We start from the raw sequence: 15377 nt of genomic DNA on the forward strand, positions 1-15377 counted from the left end.
TATGATGATATCCCCGCAATAGTGTACGGGTCGGCATGTTTTCAATTGTTGATTGGGGCCTCAGCAAATATATTATCTCAGTTGGTCAGGAACCAGTTATTTTCCTTAGATACACATTTTTAAAACTGGTTATATTCACCGTGTGACCTGTTCCTTCATCTTCTGTATGTCAAATTCACACGAAATGTTCACACAACTACAGTTAATACTCTTATATGACCCTTTCTCTGTTTTGTTAGATTTAGAAGTGGTGGTTCTACATTTGTATGAAAATACAACGCAAATCCACATGCAGCTATTGATAAATTGCCTTTTACTCTGCAACTCCGTGTATATAAAGTTTATTTAAATAAATATACAGTTTACATGCATGGGAATGAAGTAAGATGCATATGCACAATCAGTTACTAATGTCACGAAGGATACTGATTATAGGGCTCACTACATGTCCTCACTGGGGTATCTTCGTTTTAAGTTTGTATTCAAGTTTTAACATCCTCCAGGCTCAAAATAAACTCGTATTCCTCTGTTGGAAAGGAAAAGATAAAAGAGGTTATTTAGGCACTTCACATTCCTAGCTATATTCCTCTCCTCCTACCAAAGTCTATGATGATAGGTTTGACGCCTTCAATACAAGGTGATGGACAAGATCTGTATAGATTGTTGCTACAAAGGAAACACCTTGTGCAATGTACTGTACTATCTTAATCAGGCCCACAAGTAGGAATATTACACCTCTTAGGAAGAAATGGTTTAGGATCAAATGTTAGTGGGAGGAATCGAATTTGATGATTACAAATGTAAGCTTTGGAAAGGTGCACACAAAGTGTACAATAAAGGAGTGCAGCAACCATACATCCCACGCAATCGCAAAACTTTTTATTTTTATTTTAGTACTAACTCAATGACCTGCATTGTCTGAGCCTTGTGCCTTGGGGACTACCTTTTGTCAGTGGTTGAACAGACAACCTGGACCTTGTGAAGAGTGCCATGTTCTTGAGGGGTCCGCCTGTTGCTGTCTGTTCCTGGTAATACCTTTTCAGCTCTGTCAGTGGAATGAATCGCTTGGTCATGCGCTCAAACTGAACATCCACCTGGGAAAAGAGATGAAAAGAAAACTGTTTTGTATGTTTGGCGTTATAATTGCTTTGAGAAACTGAAGCCGAAGTAATCGTAAATGTCAAGATTGATATCACCTGACTGGACACACATTCTTCATGTTAATGCGGTCAAATACTGATATGTAACAACTGTACTAACAAATGCCAATAAAAAAAGTTTCAAAAAAAAAATAATTGCTTTGAGAAACCACCTGTGCAACACCAATAAAATAGATTTGGTGCACAGGCTTCGTATTTAGAAATTAATAGTATTAAACCAGAGCTATTCCTTACCATGAACCATCTGGGGTTCTCCTGCTGACTTGTGGGATCATAGTGAGCATCTTTCTTGTCGAACTGTGTGTGATCCACATAAGCTTCCTTCACAATCTGCAAACAAAAGAACAGTGCTATAAGGAAGGCAAGAGACAATGGCTCTACCCACAAGTGCAATTATAGTGGAAGTTGGCCTAAAGCTAAGCTTACAACTTGGAGGTTGGGAAGAGAGTGGGTCACGCTCTTGATAAGCCTATTGTCATCAGGGCGAAAAGGGATAGGTCATTTTGCGCTTTCGAAAAATATCTGAATCTTTGCATTGGATTAAGTGCCAAAGCTAGCAAACAAGCATGAGACAGAACCCTTTCATATCTGCGTGTGTTTTGCCTTTGCTGAGAAATGGAGCAATTAAAGTATGCAAGGCCAGGATATCCACTGTGCGACATGTATGTGTCACTAAAAAGTGAAAACCATCCACACACAGTCCAGTTTTGCAGACGCTCCATGCTATATTATCTTTATGCAGCTGAAAAGCAGTGACGCTTGTGTGGTGTCCGGAAGCAATTTGCTTCTGGCAGAAACAAAAGGTGAATTAATATTCAGGATAGCTAAATGGCATTACTTCTTATTTTTAAGTGATAAGGCCCTTTCTTATGAAAAACATGCATAAGCTAGGAGAAGATCAAGATTTACAGTAGCTTGAAAGTTGTGGCCAGGGCATGGTTTGGGGCAGGAGTTAAAGTGGGAAGTAGCATGTTTTAACTTTAGAAATGTTTAAAGTTGATGCTACGGGTATCATTATAAATGTTTTAAAACTATGTGTGTATTTGTTGACCTCAGCTGAGGTCTACATCAAATTTAAAATAAACCAAACCATGGGAAGTAGCATAGGAACTACTTTGAACTGGAAAACAACCAAAACGGTCAATTATAGTGTTTGGGAAAGAAGCCTGGATGTTCCTTTGAGGGGGAGGGCGTGGGCAAAGAGGGTATAAGACCATGGGCACACCATAATGCATTGTGATGTAGGAAATGAACTAAGTAAAGTAGATGGGAAGGAGGTAAAACAATGCTCCTTGAACCTGTTGCATGGAAAAACCACCCTCTTGAAACGCAGGGAAGAGGCCGGATCCAGCTTACTGGGGGAAGCCTACAATCCAGTTTACAAGACTTGGGAAAGAGGACAACAATGTGCTGGGGCAGTTGAAAGAGACTCCTGAGTATGCCTCTGAGGGTGGGGTGGGAACAGTGTACACTGCTGGGATCAGGCGTAAGGGCAAATCCATCTTGAAGGAACAGGAGCTGGTAGAATTAGGAGGTTAAGCAGGAACATACAGAAATTATGTGAAAGACAAACCAACCAAACCATCAGAGCTTGTAGTGTGTTTAAAAAAACAAACAGAAACCAATGGGGAAGTTGTGCTGTAAGGACCGTGTACAATAGACACAAATGTATTTCTTTTGCTTAACAGATGCATTGAGACAGCTCAGACCATCTCTCTCACCTCTCAGCACCCCTTCCTGTGCATCCTTAACCTCCTCTCACTCTAGCCATTTCTCAGTGACTACTACTGCTCAGTGACCGTCTTAACCCTTCCTTTTTACCACCAACCTCTTCTCTACGTAGCTCCCATTTGTATGTTCTCCGCTTTCCTTAGTCCCACCTCTACATCATCTTAGCCCACCAAAAGAGTCTATCTCGTATGTAAAACTTTGGTCTTACAAAATATCCAAATTGCATATACTCCAACGGTTTGCTTCATTGCAACATGCCTAAACTCACACTTGGCTGAAGGTCACAAGATTTTTTTCAGTCACTGAAGTTGTTCCCCTATTGCTTGTAGTGGACCTGCCACGAGATGCTGGAAATATCCAGTCACGTCCTGCAGGAGAAGCAGATCTCACCTTCATTATGCCTGCTATCCCCGGCTCCTTGCAGTTACTGTGGTAGAAAAACACCTCCTGGCCAATCTTCATATCCTTCATAAAGTTCCTCGCCTGCAAAGGGTGATAAGAACACATATAGGAGTAGGGGAAGGGCTGAAAGGTAGTGGCTCGCCGAGGAAGGGTGTCAACACTGTCACGGTTACATTTTGGCTGCCCAGCTATATGACACCCACAGAAAGCACGTCTTTCATCAGGAAACGAAAAAATAATTCTGAAACGTGGAAAATCCATGGCGGTGACAGACCAGGGTGGTAAATAAGTTAGGCATGGACTAATCTGCCAGCCTCCCAAAATAGTAATTAGAAGAAATAAGGTCACAGAGTCTCCCCTTTTTGGGCATCGTGGAAAAGGATGTCCTAATACTGGCATTCAATAGGAGAAATTGGTACGCACCATAGTAGATTTCTAGGAGCAACCTGAATGTTTGCCAGACACACAGGCAGGCACATGCGTACAGCAGAGCTTCCCAAAGAGAATTCGTAATACTCTAGCTCAGAAATGAAGCAGCGGCCACTACAATCTATTTGTTGGACACTGAGGGAAGAGTTTGGTAAGCAGTAATGAAATAGGCCTTCTTTGTACCGATTATCTCGAGTCTTGGTTAAGCTTAGCTTTAAAACTGAAATTGCTCCGTCCTAGTAAACGAAGCAAGGACACAGATTTCTGCTCAGTGCTCGCAATAACTGCAAGTTTTATTTTAAAACAAAAAAGAAAGATTAAGCAAAAAACACATGCGTTCATGCAGATTAGATAGCTCTGTCAGGTTAACTCGTTTCCGGGTAGTAGCACCCAACACAAAGTCCTCCTAAAACTGCATACAAAAGTGGTGAAATATATGGTGTGTGTATTGGTTCAGTGACAGCAGTTTGACAGTTGATGCTGTGTCAAAGCCCCGACCAGAAGTGGTGTTGCATGTCTTTAATAAATGTCTCAAGTGACTAGCTATTGCACTCCTTTTTCTGCAAGTTTGAGGTGGGAAAGAGAAGCTGGAGGAACCTCATGCATAGGAAGCCCCGCGCGCTACATTAGGTGTCTGCAGTCGCTATGTCCGGGTCCATCGAAGTGGCCTGCGGGGATATACGGCGAAGGCGTGACTATTCATAGGCGGGCAGGAGGAGGCAGAGGCCCAAATGTGGCTGGAGCCACCCCAAGCTGCATCCCCGAGAGCGAATCCTCTCTTTTAGTGCACAAATTGTATGTAAGAGTTGGGGAGAGAAAGGGGGGGGGAGAGAGAAAGGGGGGGGGAGAGAGAAAGGGGGGGAGAGAAAGGGTGGGGAGAGAGAAAGGGGGAGAGAAAGGGTGGGAGAGAGAGAGGGGGGGAGAGAGAGAGGGGGGAGAGAGAGGGGGGGGAGACAGAGAGGGGGGAGAGAGAGAGGGGGGAGACAGAGAGGGGGGAGACAGAGAGGGGGGAGACAGAGAGAGAGACAGAATGTTGAAAATGCTGGGCAGACCTAGTTTGTGGGTTGCGGTTGCTGTCTGTGTAGACACCTTAAAGCGAACAGTTACTCAACTGGCAGCTCACAGTCAGAAGCTGAAAAGGACATAAGAACTGTGGCTGACTTGTGTTTAACCACGAGAATGATCATGTGTTTTTCCATCTTGCTTTCAAAGGAAGAGGGCCCCGCGTCTGCAAAAGAGGACTGCGTCTCTTCTCCGTTTATAGAGAGGAGACTTACAGTGATATGTAAAAGAAAGAACAGCATCTTAACACTAGTGTTTCAGATACTGATGTACATCTAACCTTCAACGAGCCCGCACAGTCTCAACAGTAGATAAATATAACCGAATAGGATTCCTTTCATTTACAATTACAAAAATGAAATTATTTATTACAATAACCAAATCATTAATATAATTTTAAAGGTTGAAACTTCAAATAATGTAGCCGAATTAATGACTAGTACCAAACCTGCGGGGAGCTTGCGCTGCATATTGAAGGGACGCTGTGGGGGGTCTGAACTCCGGGACTGCGAGGACCAGGGTGCTTCCTGTCATATCTCACTCAGCACACCTGGTAGCTCTTCCTGGCCCCGCCTCTCTCTGTCACGCTGCGCCTCGCGGCCCCCGCTTCACGGGAGCCGCTCGTGGGTGTCAACTCTATAAATTGGAGCCGGATTGCTACCTTGATCGTGTGGACCAAACCTGCGGGGAGCTTGTGCTGCATATTGAAGGGACGCTGTGGGGGCTCTGAACTCCGGGACTGCGAGGACCAGGGTGCTTCCTGCCAATCTCACTCAGCACACCTGGTTGCTCTTCCTGGCCCCGCCTCCTTTCGGATCTTCCACTAACATAAAGACCCCTGACTGCACGCGCTAGCGGGACGCGCACGGGACGCAGCACGGGGCGAAGATCGGGCTAAGAGCGGGCCGTTCGAGACTGGAGACGCTGGGCTGGGCCACCCCCTCTGCTTTTTGTTAAGTATATTTGATAGAGGCAACTATATAGAAAACGGTGGGAGGAATGTCTAGGGTTAAAAGTACCGTAGCTGGTACCACTATGGCAGGAACTTTGGACAATTTCATTGTAAGAGCTGCTAACTTACTAGAACGAGAAATAGATCTTACTGAGCGTCGCTTATCGTTGGATCCCCTTACAACCAAACGTTCATCCCTAGGGAAAATCGCTCTATCCGTTACACCTGGGGTAAACATTACAAAACCTACTTTAACTGATTGCACGATTAGTGAGGCCGAAAGTGTTGATATCTGTACGGATTTAACCTTGGAAAGAAAGAGGGGTAAAGATGTTAGAAGCACAACTAGGCCTGTAACTACCTTGGCTGATGCTGTTATTAACCAATCAGAAGGCGTATCTACCCGTGCACAAATACACGCAACCTCTGAGGTTATTTCCCTCTCTCCCTCCTCTGCCTTAATTTTAGGAGCTAAACCAAAACATAAGGCTGCCCCGCGAGTGAAAAAGGGGAGTCAATCCAGATCGACAAAATTGAAAAACACAAAACCTGCACCTAATAATTCTCTGGGTGCTGTTGACCATTCTTTGACCGAAGTTACCTCAGATCTAACTAGGCAATTAGATGACGGTTTTTACTTCAAAATTAGGGAAGTTTTTGAACACTCAACCCGCCCGATCCTGGATAGACTTACTAAGATAGAGGAGCGTCTCAAGAAATTAGGACAGACCGCCTCTACTAACCTTGAATTCAACCAATCCTTGAAGACAGAGTTACTTAGTGAGCTTCGTCAACATCCTCTCCCTGCTAATCCTGCAAGCAACCCAAAAGAGAAAACTCTTTCCTCTTTGTCTCTGCCTTCTATGGATCGGCACCCGGGATTATCCCGGGACAAATGCGAAGACATAGTCTGTATTGAAAATACAACAAGTATTAGTGGCCTTAAATACCCACATATAGGAGTTAAGCCCCCGCAGAAATCTTTTGATGCCAATATAAAAACCAATAATGTCATTATACAGGATACAAATGTGATAGAAAATAGATCTGATTCCACCCAAGGCGATGTCCCTAAGCTACCCACTTTAGACCTTCCACCAGAATCCTCACCTTTTGTTATTATACTGACGGGGGTACCTGGTCTGGAAGGAAAATCCACTGAGTCATACCTTGAGTTGAAAAATAAAACAATGCATTGGCTCAATACCAATCGACCACTCCCTCCTCATACCCATACAAAAATTCTGTTTGTTCGGAGAGTCAGCTGGGTGGGCAGAAGGAGTAAAGATATGCCGGGGGATTGTATAGTTGTTAACTTTAAGGACACACAGGCTGCAAAATACATCCAGCAGGTACAACCTTTTTTGCCCAACACAAACATCACTCCACTACCTCTTGCTTATTTTTATCCCTACCAAGCAAACAACAGCATGTGGGAACAGGTAGGGAGGGGCAAAACAAACATCAACCTCGAAAGAGGCAGACCGGCCCTAGTCGACCAAGGCTGGCTGGAGACCTTCCCAAGGTCAAACAGGTACAGCTGCCTAGATATGGTCGACTGACTACCCCTAAATCCCTATGCACCTGAACTTGTAGGGGAAGTCGCAGTCGGTGACGTGTCAATTTCACTGTCCGACCGACGGCCCGCACAATCGCCAACTTCCTTAGTGGAGAAATCTGAAACCATCCCGATTAACATCGTGGGTGAAGAGATAACAGACCACCTTACAGTGCTTAATAGTGGAATTTCTGAAAGTGTGGTTCCCTGTGTAACTGCTACTGTGACTTTATCGCCAGAGGGCGACATAGGTCCTGCTATTACACTTTTGTCCTGGAACGTTGCAGGGCTGTCTTCCAGGCTAGTCGATATAAACTGCATTTCCTTCGTAAAACAGTTCTCGATTATTTGCCTTCAGGAATGAAATAAAGGGGGTCTATGCACTTATGTCTCAAACTGTTTAAAAGAAACTAAGATTTCTTTCTTTTCTGATTCTGTTTTTTATCACATCTTACACATAACGTTGGGGGGTAAACAACATATAAATTTGATAAACTTCTATAATAACATCCCGAAAGAATTATGGGCCTCGACTTTTAAAGAACTATATGAGACCCTTAAAAATACAGATGAAAAAGAACCCTCCGATATCTGTGTGATCTGGACTGATGATTTTAACTACTGTCTATGCCCATTTAGTGACCAAGACACATGTGGTCTGGGAGAGATGGATGGTGTTGCCTTGACACATTTCTCCCATACACCTTTGGGAAACCATCTAAACAATATACTTTTCTCACTGGACCTGGGCTTCGTAAACGAACTATGTTCTCCATCAGTCCCGTTTATCCCTACATTCATCGGACGGGGATGTAAATCAATCATTGACTTTATGCTAATATCCAAACGATATCTCCACTATATCCTTGCGTTTGAAACATGCGAGGTAGCAATGAGTGATCACTTACCACTTAGTATGTCCCTTGCCATTTCGAGGGGGAAAAACAACACTGCTTCCACGGTCCAGAATCTATACGACTTTAGACTGGAACTCGCAAGGAAGAATGGCTATACCCTAAAATGGGACAAAGTGGAACCAGTGGCCTTCCTTGGAAATTTAATTCGTTCCAAAGAAGTGGAATTTAATACCTGTCTCACAGAGAACGTTGAACCTTTTAAAGTCAATGATGCATTCCTTAGAATTTCAGAGGAAATTAGAAAGCAACTCACGAGACCTTTGCATTCTGGGGCTAACAGAACTAAGAGATGGTTTGATAGAGAGTGTAGTAAGACCCATGCTTATTTAATGGCCCAACTAAAAAGAGACCCTAGGGTAATGGTTGAAGTCAGATCTGCTAGACTTGCTTACCAACAGGCAGTTAAAAAAAGGAAAAAACAAATTAAACAGGAAGCCTGGTATACTCTTCGGGAAGCTTGCCATTCTAAAAATAATATTGCTTTCTGGAAAGCGGTGAATGCTCTTTTTTTACCAATGATGTAACAGATTCTATTGTAATAGCTATTTCGGAAGAGACATGGGTGACTTACTTCCGGGAGCTTTACACAGATGACCTTCAGGTAGAGACAGAAAGAGGGTTAAATCTAGGAACCCAGGATGTAGCACCCTATCCAATTAATGTTGTTTTTACTATGGAGGAAGTCTTGACAGCTATTGACAAGAGCCCAGCGGGAAAGGCCCCGGGCCCGGATGGAATACCCGTGGACATTTTCAAGGCCAATAATAAGCTATGGGCTCCACTTTTAACTAACGTCCTTAACAGCTTTACTAAAGTGGGTTTCCCACTGACTTGGCAGGAAGCCATCGTGGTACCCATTTTCAAGAAAGGTGATCGCAATATACCGAAATGTTATAGACCAATCTCCTTACTTGATTCACTCATGAAGATCGCGGGGAGAGTTATACTTAATAAATTGCAAACATGGGTCGACGATACAGGTACTCTCTCTCAGTTTCAATATGGTTTTAGGGAAGGCTTGGGAACATTAGAGCAAGGATTGAACCTAGCACTCCTAGTAGCCAAATACGTCGAGGCCAAAAACCAGAACTTATTTCTTACATTTGTGGATTTAAGCTCGGCCTTCGACTGTATTAATCACAATAAACTTTGGCTAACTATGCAGGATATGGGAGTGGACCCTAACCTCCTAATATTCATTAGAGAATTATATCGGGAGGCAGGTGCTAGGGTACGTTTTGGGGACAAGGGGGATTGCACCTCCAAATTTTCTATAGGAAAGGGCGTGAGACAAGGCTGTATTTTAGCTCCTTTTTTGTTTAATTTATATATTAATTCGGTCGCGTCTCACCTCCTGGAAGATAAGCAGGATTATCCTAAAATCGGCAACTCCTACATCCCCATTCTTTTATATGCAGATGATGCTGTAATCATGGCCCGGACCCAAATCGGTCTTCAGAGATCGATTAGTAATTTCTCAGAGTATATGGGTAGCAGAGGCCTAAAGATCAACATAAGCAAAACTTTTAATATGTGCTGCACAAAAAAGAAGAATCTTAATTGTAATTCATTTTTATCTAACACAAAAATCGAGACTGTAAATACTTTTTCGTATTTAGGTATTAATTTTGACAAAAAGGGAACTTGGACAGTAGCAGGTGAATCACGAAAACTAGCATTTTCGCAAGCAATAGGGGCTGTCAAACATTTCTCTAATAAGGTAGGAGGCCGGCCAGTATCAGTTTTGCTTGACATTTATAGGTCTAAATGTGTATCCATAGCACTATACGGCGCGGGAATTTGGGGGATAGCGAATACCCCAAGCATTCAGACCTGTCAGAATGTTTTTCTGCGTTATTTACTGGCAGTGCCTGGGTCCACTTCTTCTTATGTCTGTCATCAAGAGCTGGGCGTACCATACATTGCGGACCTTATTAAATTGGAGCCCATTTTGTTGTGGCATAAAGTTTGGTCTGGAACTGAGACAGGCTTGAACAGGGACATAATTAAGGATTGCCTAGGTCTTGATGGAGCCTCGAAAATTTCATGGTTTAAATACCTAAGAAATTTCTTTGCGGAGATGGGTCACCCGGAATTCTTTGACTCTCCAGATAGTATGGTGAGCTTATCAAGAAAGAAGCTCAAGCAAACCTGCTTGCACTTCCTAACAGAGCAACATTGGCTGTCAGAGAAATGCAAGAGTTCTGTTATGGCCCACCATTTACTTATTAAAAATCAAGGTATTCAACCATATCTGAAATTAGTCCCCAGTTGTTATTCCCGTATGTTATTGTCTCGCTTCAGGGCTGACATCTTTTTTGATTAGTCACCTTCCCTGAGAAGAATTGCTGGCTCAAGGAACTTATTCCTTGCCCCTGTGCCCAGGTCTCTGCTCAATCTTCCCTCCATTGTATTCTTTTTTGCAAATACTATTCAGAACCAAGGAAAAGTATTCTTCGACCCGTCTTAAAAAAGTTAGGGCTCAGACAATGTAGAGTGGCGTTGGTCAGATTGCAAATGTTAGATGATGAATTTCTTATTTCTTCTGTGTCAATGTTCCTTAAAACCATTATTAGATTTAGGATCTCCATGAATTAGATTACTTTTAATTGGTGATATTCTGATTTTTAAAGTTTGTTGTCTATTGTCATGAATGAAATGTAATATATGTGTGCTTTTATGGTTTTGCTTTTAAAATCGAATAAAGCTGTTTCTGATTCTGATTCTGACTAGAACAATTATAAAGCTAGGTTGCCCACTTCAGGTAGCCGAACTAATAGATACAGAGAAAACAAGCATTTGAATTGCAATTGGCCTGTGAGAGCTAGAGCTATTGGTTATGTAAATGGCAATGTCTTTTACCTATATGTTTTGGTTTGGAGTGGAAGTATGGAGTATGAATTGGAATTAGGTGGGTTGAATTGGAACTGTTACTTGTGGAATTGGGTGGGGGTGGAAATGTGTTGTATGCAGTGCATTTGTGTAGTGGAATTATGTGGCATGTTGAATAGATAGGGGTGAGAGCTGCACAGAATAGATAGAAATGAAGATAGAGAGGGATAGGTAGTTTGTGCATTACGTGGTGAATAAACTCCAGACAGAGGAGTAGAAAGAGTGTGTAAGAAAGAAGGGGAGAGCAAGCCACACATGCTTAAAGCGGGTGCCTGTGTATGTAGATGACACCCCAAGGAGAGGAGGAGAGTGTGGTTTTGAGAGATGGAAATCTGGAAAAGGCATGGGAAACAAACTGTGCTTGAAGACCTGCAGTGAACCAATATGAGAGGTAGGAAGAGTGTCTGAGAGAGTTTGAGAGAGGTGCGAGGGAGAGCACAAGGGAAAGAGGGACATGTAGGAGGGGCACCAGAGGGTGGGGGGCGCAAGAGGCGGTACAGGAAGGTAGCGTGTACATTCAGTAAGCTAATTGCTTGTGCTGTGGAATACTCCTGTTTCCTTTTCCAACACCATGACACATGCTGGGACTTTTAGGCCCTACTTACGAGTTAAACACTTAAATTACAAGTCCAACCATCAGGCTGAAATGCACCGTTGTGACATGGGATCAGTGTTGGAAAGTGCCCAATTTTGCCTGACATTTGATGCACTTTGAAATGATGTGCCCTGTCTCCCTGTCATTCAGGTTCCCAGGGCCTGTGTTCTTTCCCAAATCTGTACCTTTGTACCAACAAAGGGCTGCAGCACCTATTGTGCCACCCTTAGAGACCTTCACACTGACACACTCTCATTGCAGTCTACGTGTTTTGGTGCAGAGAAAAGTGAAGAATCAACATGGCACACATCCCTGTGTGCCATGCCTGCCCCCCACTGCCTGGGGACTAGGTAAGTCACCCCTCTAGCCCCCAAGTGAGGGTACAGTTGCATGAGCACTGTACCCCTGCAGTGTCTAAGTCCATTCTTAGACATTGCAAGTGCAGTAAAGCCATAAAGAGTATATGGTCTGGGAGTTGCTCATTATGAACTCTACAGCTCCATAATGGCTTTACTAAAACCTGGGAAGTTTGGTAGGAAACTTCTCAGCACATTAAACCTGCACTGATGTCTGAGATAATTGGCCCTAATAAACCCTGTTTGGCCAAAGGCGGGCGTACCTGAGAAAGATCACAAAGCTAGATATCACATGAAGATAGGTACACTCAACTAATCAGGACACAACGTGCACACTGCACATAGCGATCACAAGCCTCTCGCACCAGACATCTGGACACATACACAATGGGGTACAAAAGGGGGTGGTGATGGACGGAGCATCAGGCCCAATCAAACACTCCCACCCAGTCAACAGATCTGGGTTTGATCCATCACCGTTCTTTAGCCCACTCTGCCACCCCAGTTCTGACATGGCCATATGCAAATCAGTCTGACCTTATGCCTCATGGGAACAGTCCAGCCCGAACTGCCAAGCCATGCCTTCCCTGAACCGGAAACAAGCTTCCTAGGACCGGTTTCTGGCATTTCAGCCGTCTTCAGCCAGGCTTGCTTGAATCCAGTGGCAAAGTGAGCAAGGGACTCACGTCTGAGCATACCCTGCCAACTTATGGCGAACAAAGTGGTACAAAAGGGGGTGGTGATGGACGGAGCATCAGAACCAATCAAACACTCACACCCAGTCAACAAATCTGGGTTTGATCCATCACCGTTCTTTAGCCCACTCTGCCACCCCAGTTCAGACATGGCCATATGCAAATCAGTCTGACCCTGTGCCTCATGGGAACAGTCCAGCCCGAACTGCCAAGCCATGCCTTCCCTGGACCGGAAACAAGCTTCCTAGGACCGATTTCTGGCATTTCAGCCGTCTTCAGCCAGGCTTGCTTGAATCCAGTGGCAAAGTGAGCAAGGGACTCACGTCTGAGCATACCCTGCCAACTTATGGCGAACAAAGCGGTACAAAAGGGGGTGGTGATGGACGGAGCATCAGAACCAATCAAACACTCACACCCAGTCAACAGATCTGGGTTTGATCCATCACCGTTCTTTAGCCCACTCTGCCACCCCAGTTCAGACATGGCCATATGCAAATCAGTCTGACCCTGTGCCTCATGGGAACAGTCCAGCCCGAACTGCCAAGCCATGCCTTCCCTTGACCGGAAATAAGCTTCCTAGGACCGGTTTCTGGCATTTCAGCCGTCTTCAGCCAGGCTTGCTTGAATCCAGTGGCAAAGTGAGCGAGGGACTCACGTCTGAGCATATCCTGCCAACTTATGGCGAACATACACAATGGCCCACATTTACTTCTCCCCAAGGTCGAGAGTCACTTGTGTCCTTGTCAGATGCGTACAAGTTTTTTTTGGAATGTAGACAACATTTTATTATACCTCATGAACTGTATAAATTGACGTAACACTACTTTAAATGCGTCCCATTCCACCATCCTCGTGGACGCGGTGCCATGGTTCTCCACAAAGTAATGGAGGATATGGTTGCCTTGTTTCTCCTGGAAGACTGGGTCTTCAAGGTAGTTGCACTGAAGTCGGCTGGTAAGAATCTGAGGTCTAGGGGATGCCAAAATAAAATCTATATAGTGCGAATTGTGATTTGAATTCATGCTGCCTAAATAATCTGAGCAGTGCAAAAGGGGTGCTAATGAGGTCGAACATAGAAAGCGATTAAGGCGCACATGAAGCCTGTGAGGCACAGAATAAAACAAGCATATTTTATGGGTAGGGTTAAGAGCCCGCAGAGCGTCTGCAAAAGACCATTGCTGCGCCCAACAGTGTAGTCGTGCATGTGGGCGGGAGACTCAGGAAGAAAGGATATGATTGAGTAATATGGGGATCGGAAGGAGAAGGAGGAAGGAGGAGGGAGGAGGAAGGTCTTAGCTTCATTTATGTTGTGCCTCTGCCAACTTCACCTATTTGGGTTGAATGCTGAGAATCCACTGTGTTGTGTGAGGGGTGTAGGAATGGTACTGGATATGGGATCAGCAGAAACTGGGGGAGTGTAGCAGGTGGGACCTACTGTAACTGCAGTACGCCCAAACAGAAATATAAAGTAAAATTCAGAAGAAGTGGGAGTGCAAAGTAGTTATGGTGTTCAAGATGGAGGTGCCCTGGTGAGAAAATTATGTGGGCTAGCAGGAGGGGCAGTAGCCGGCAGGATGGGGGAGAAGGGAGAGTCTGAAAGAGTGTATACAGTTGGAGCAATGTGTGCTGGATTGTGTAGTGTCAGCATATATATGGTGCACTGCAACAATCATAGTACGACATAGGAGTAAACAACTCCACATCAGATTCAAATGAAGGCGCCCGATGGTGACAGGATCTCGGACTGTCACGAGGAGCTCTGTCGAGAGTCAGAGAGGAGCGTGTTGTCATCGGGTGTACAGAGGTGGGAGCCCTTTGTCATCAGTGTTAATGTTGTTAGATGCAATGTCCGCAGCAGCCTGCAGGATCCGCCTCCTATCCGCAAGGATTTGTTCTAGGTTCAGGGGTGCCATCGTGGATGAACGCTGAGTACTTCGAGTGCAGGATTGATTACGTTTTTTTCGTCTTGATTTTTAAGTAGGGAGGAGGAAGTCCTATGGTGGTCCGGGGCTGCAGAATCGTAGTCTTGCTATGCCTAGTCACAAGCCTCATTCGATCGGTGATAAGATAGGATAGTATTGTTTGCAATAATTTTGAGGCGGGCTGGAAACAGGAGTTTTTACTGAGCCCTTGCAGGCACAGTCGACGTTTGACCCCAAGGAAGGATGTTCTTTGTTGTGGGACCACTTTGGTATAATCCAGGAAGAGCATGATCACCTTGTCTTCCACCCTGAGCGGGCCTGCTCTGCGAGCCATCCTGAGGATGGCGTCCGATCACTGAAGTGAAGGAGTTTAGCTAACATAGGCTGGGGAGGAGATGCGCCCTCTCCAGTGTAAAAATATGAAGTGAGTTCTGATGCAGCGGTAAAGGTTTTGAACCAGGTCTCGAGGTATTGAATAGGGTCATGACCTTAAACTCCCTCCAGCAGGCCGAGGATGCACACATTGCTCCTATCTGATCTTCCTTCAATGTCTTCAGCCTTGTCTTGTAGTTGGTGGATCTGGTCTAGTAGTTCACGGATGGTATGCTGGTTGTTCGTCACAACGAGGTGGCCAGTTGTTTCTCCCCGTCAGACACCTTGTTGGGGAGCTTGCACTGATCGTCGTAAAGGAAAAGTGATCAGAGTA

The 15377-nt window shown here is 44.6% G+C and overlaps 1 protein-coding gene across 5 annotated transcripts in view; it reads right to left on the reverse strand.

Annotated features, from left to right (window-relative positions):
* Positions 1 to 325: 325 nt before the first annotated feature.
* THYN1 (thymocyte nuclear protein 1) overlaps positions 326 to 15377 on the reverse strand; it is a 176981-nt gene continuing 161929 nt past the window's right edge. For all 5 annotated transcript variants that reach the window (XM_085647240.1, XM_085647239.1, XM_085647242.1 and 2 more), the window contains 4 exons: positions 3282 to 3374; positions 1395 to 1490; positions 944 to 1094; positions 326 to 526 (listed from right to left, as the gene is read on the reverse strand). In XM_085647240.1, coding sequence (XP_085503366.1) covers positions 483 to 526; positions 944 to 1094; positions 1395 to 1490; positions 3282 to 3374 — 384 coding nt within the window. In that variant the 3' untranslated portion in view covers positions 326 to 482. The remainder of the gene's footprint in view (positions 527 to 943; positions 1095 to 1394; positions 1491 to 3281; positions 3375 to 15377) is intronic.

The sequence above is a fragment of the Triturus cristatus genome, chromosome 3_2, assembly GCF_964204655.1.
Source record: "Triturus cristatus chromosome 3_2, aTriCri1.1, whole genome shotgun sequence".
Taxonomy (NCBI): domain Eukaryota; kingdom Metazoa; phylum Chordata; class Amphibia; order Caudata; family Salamandridae; genus Triturus; species Triturus cristatus.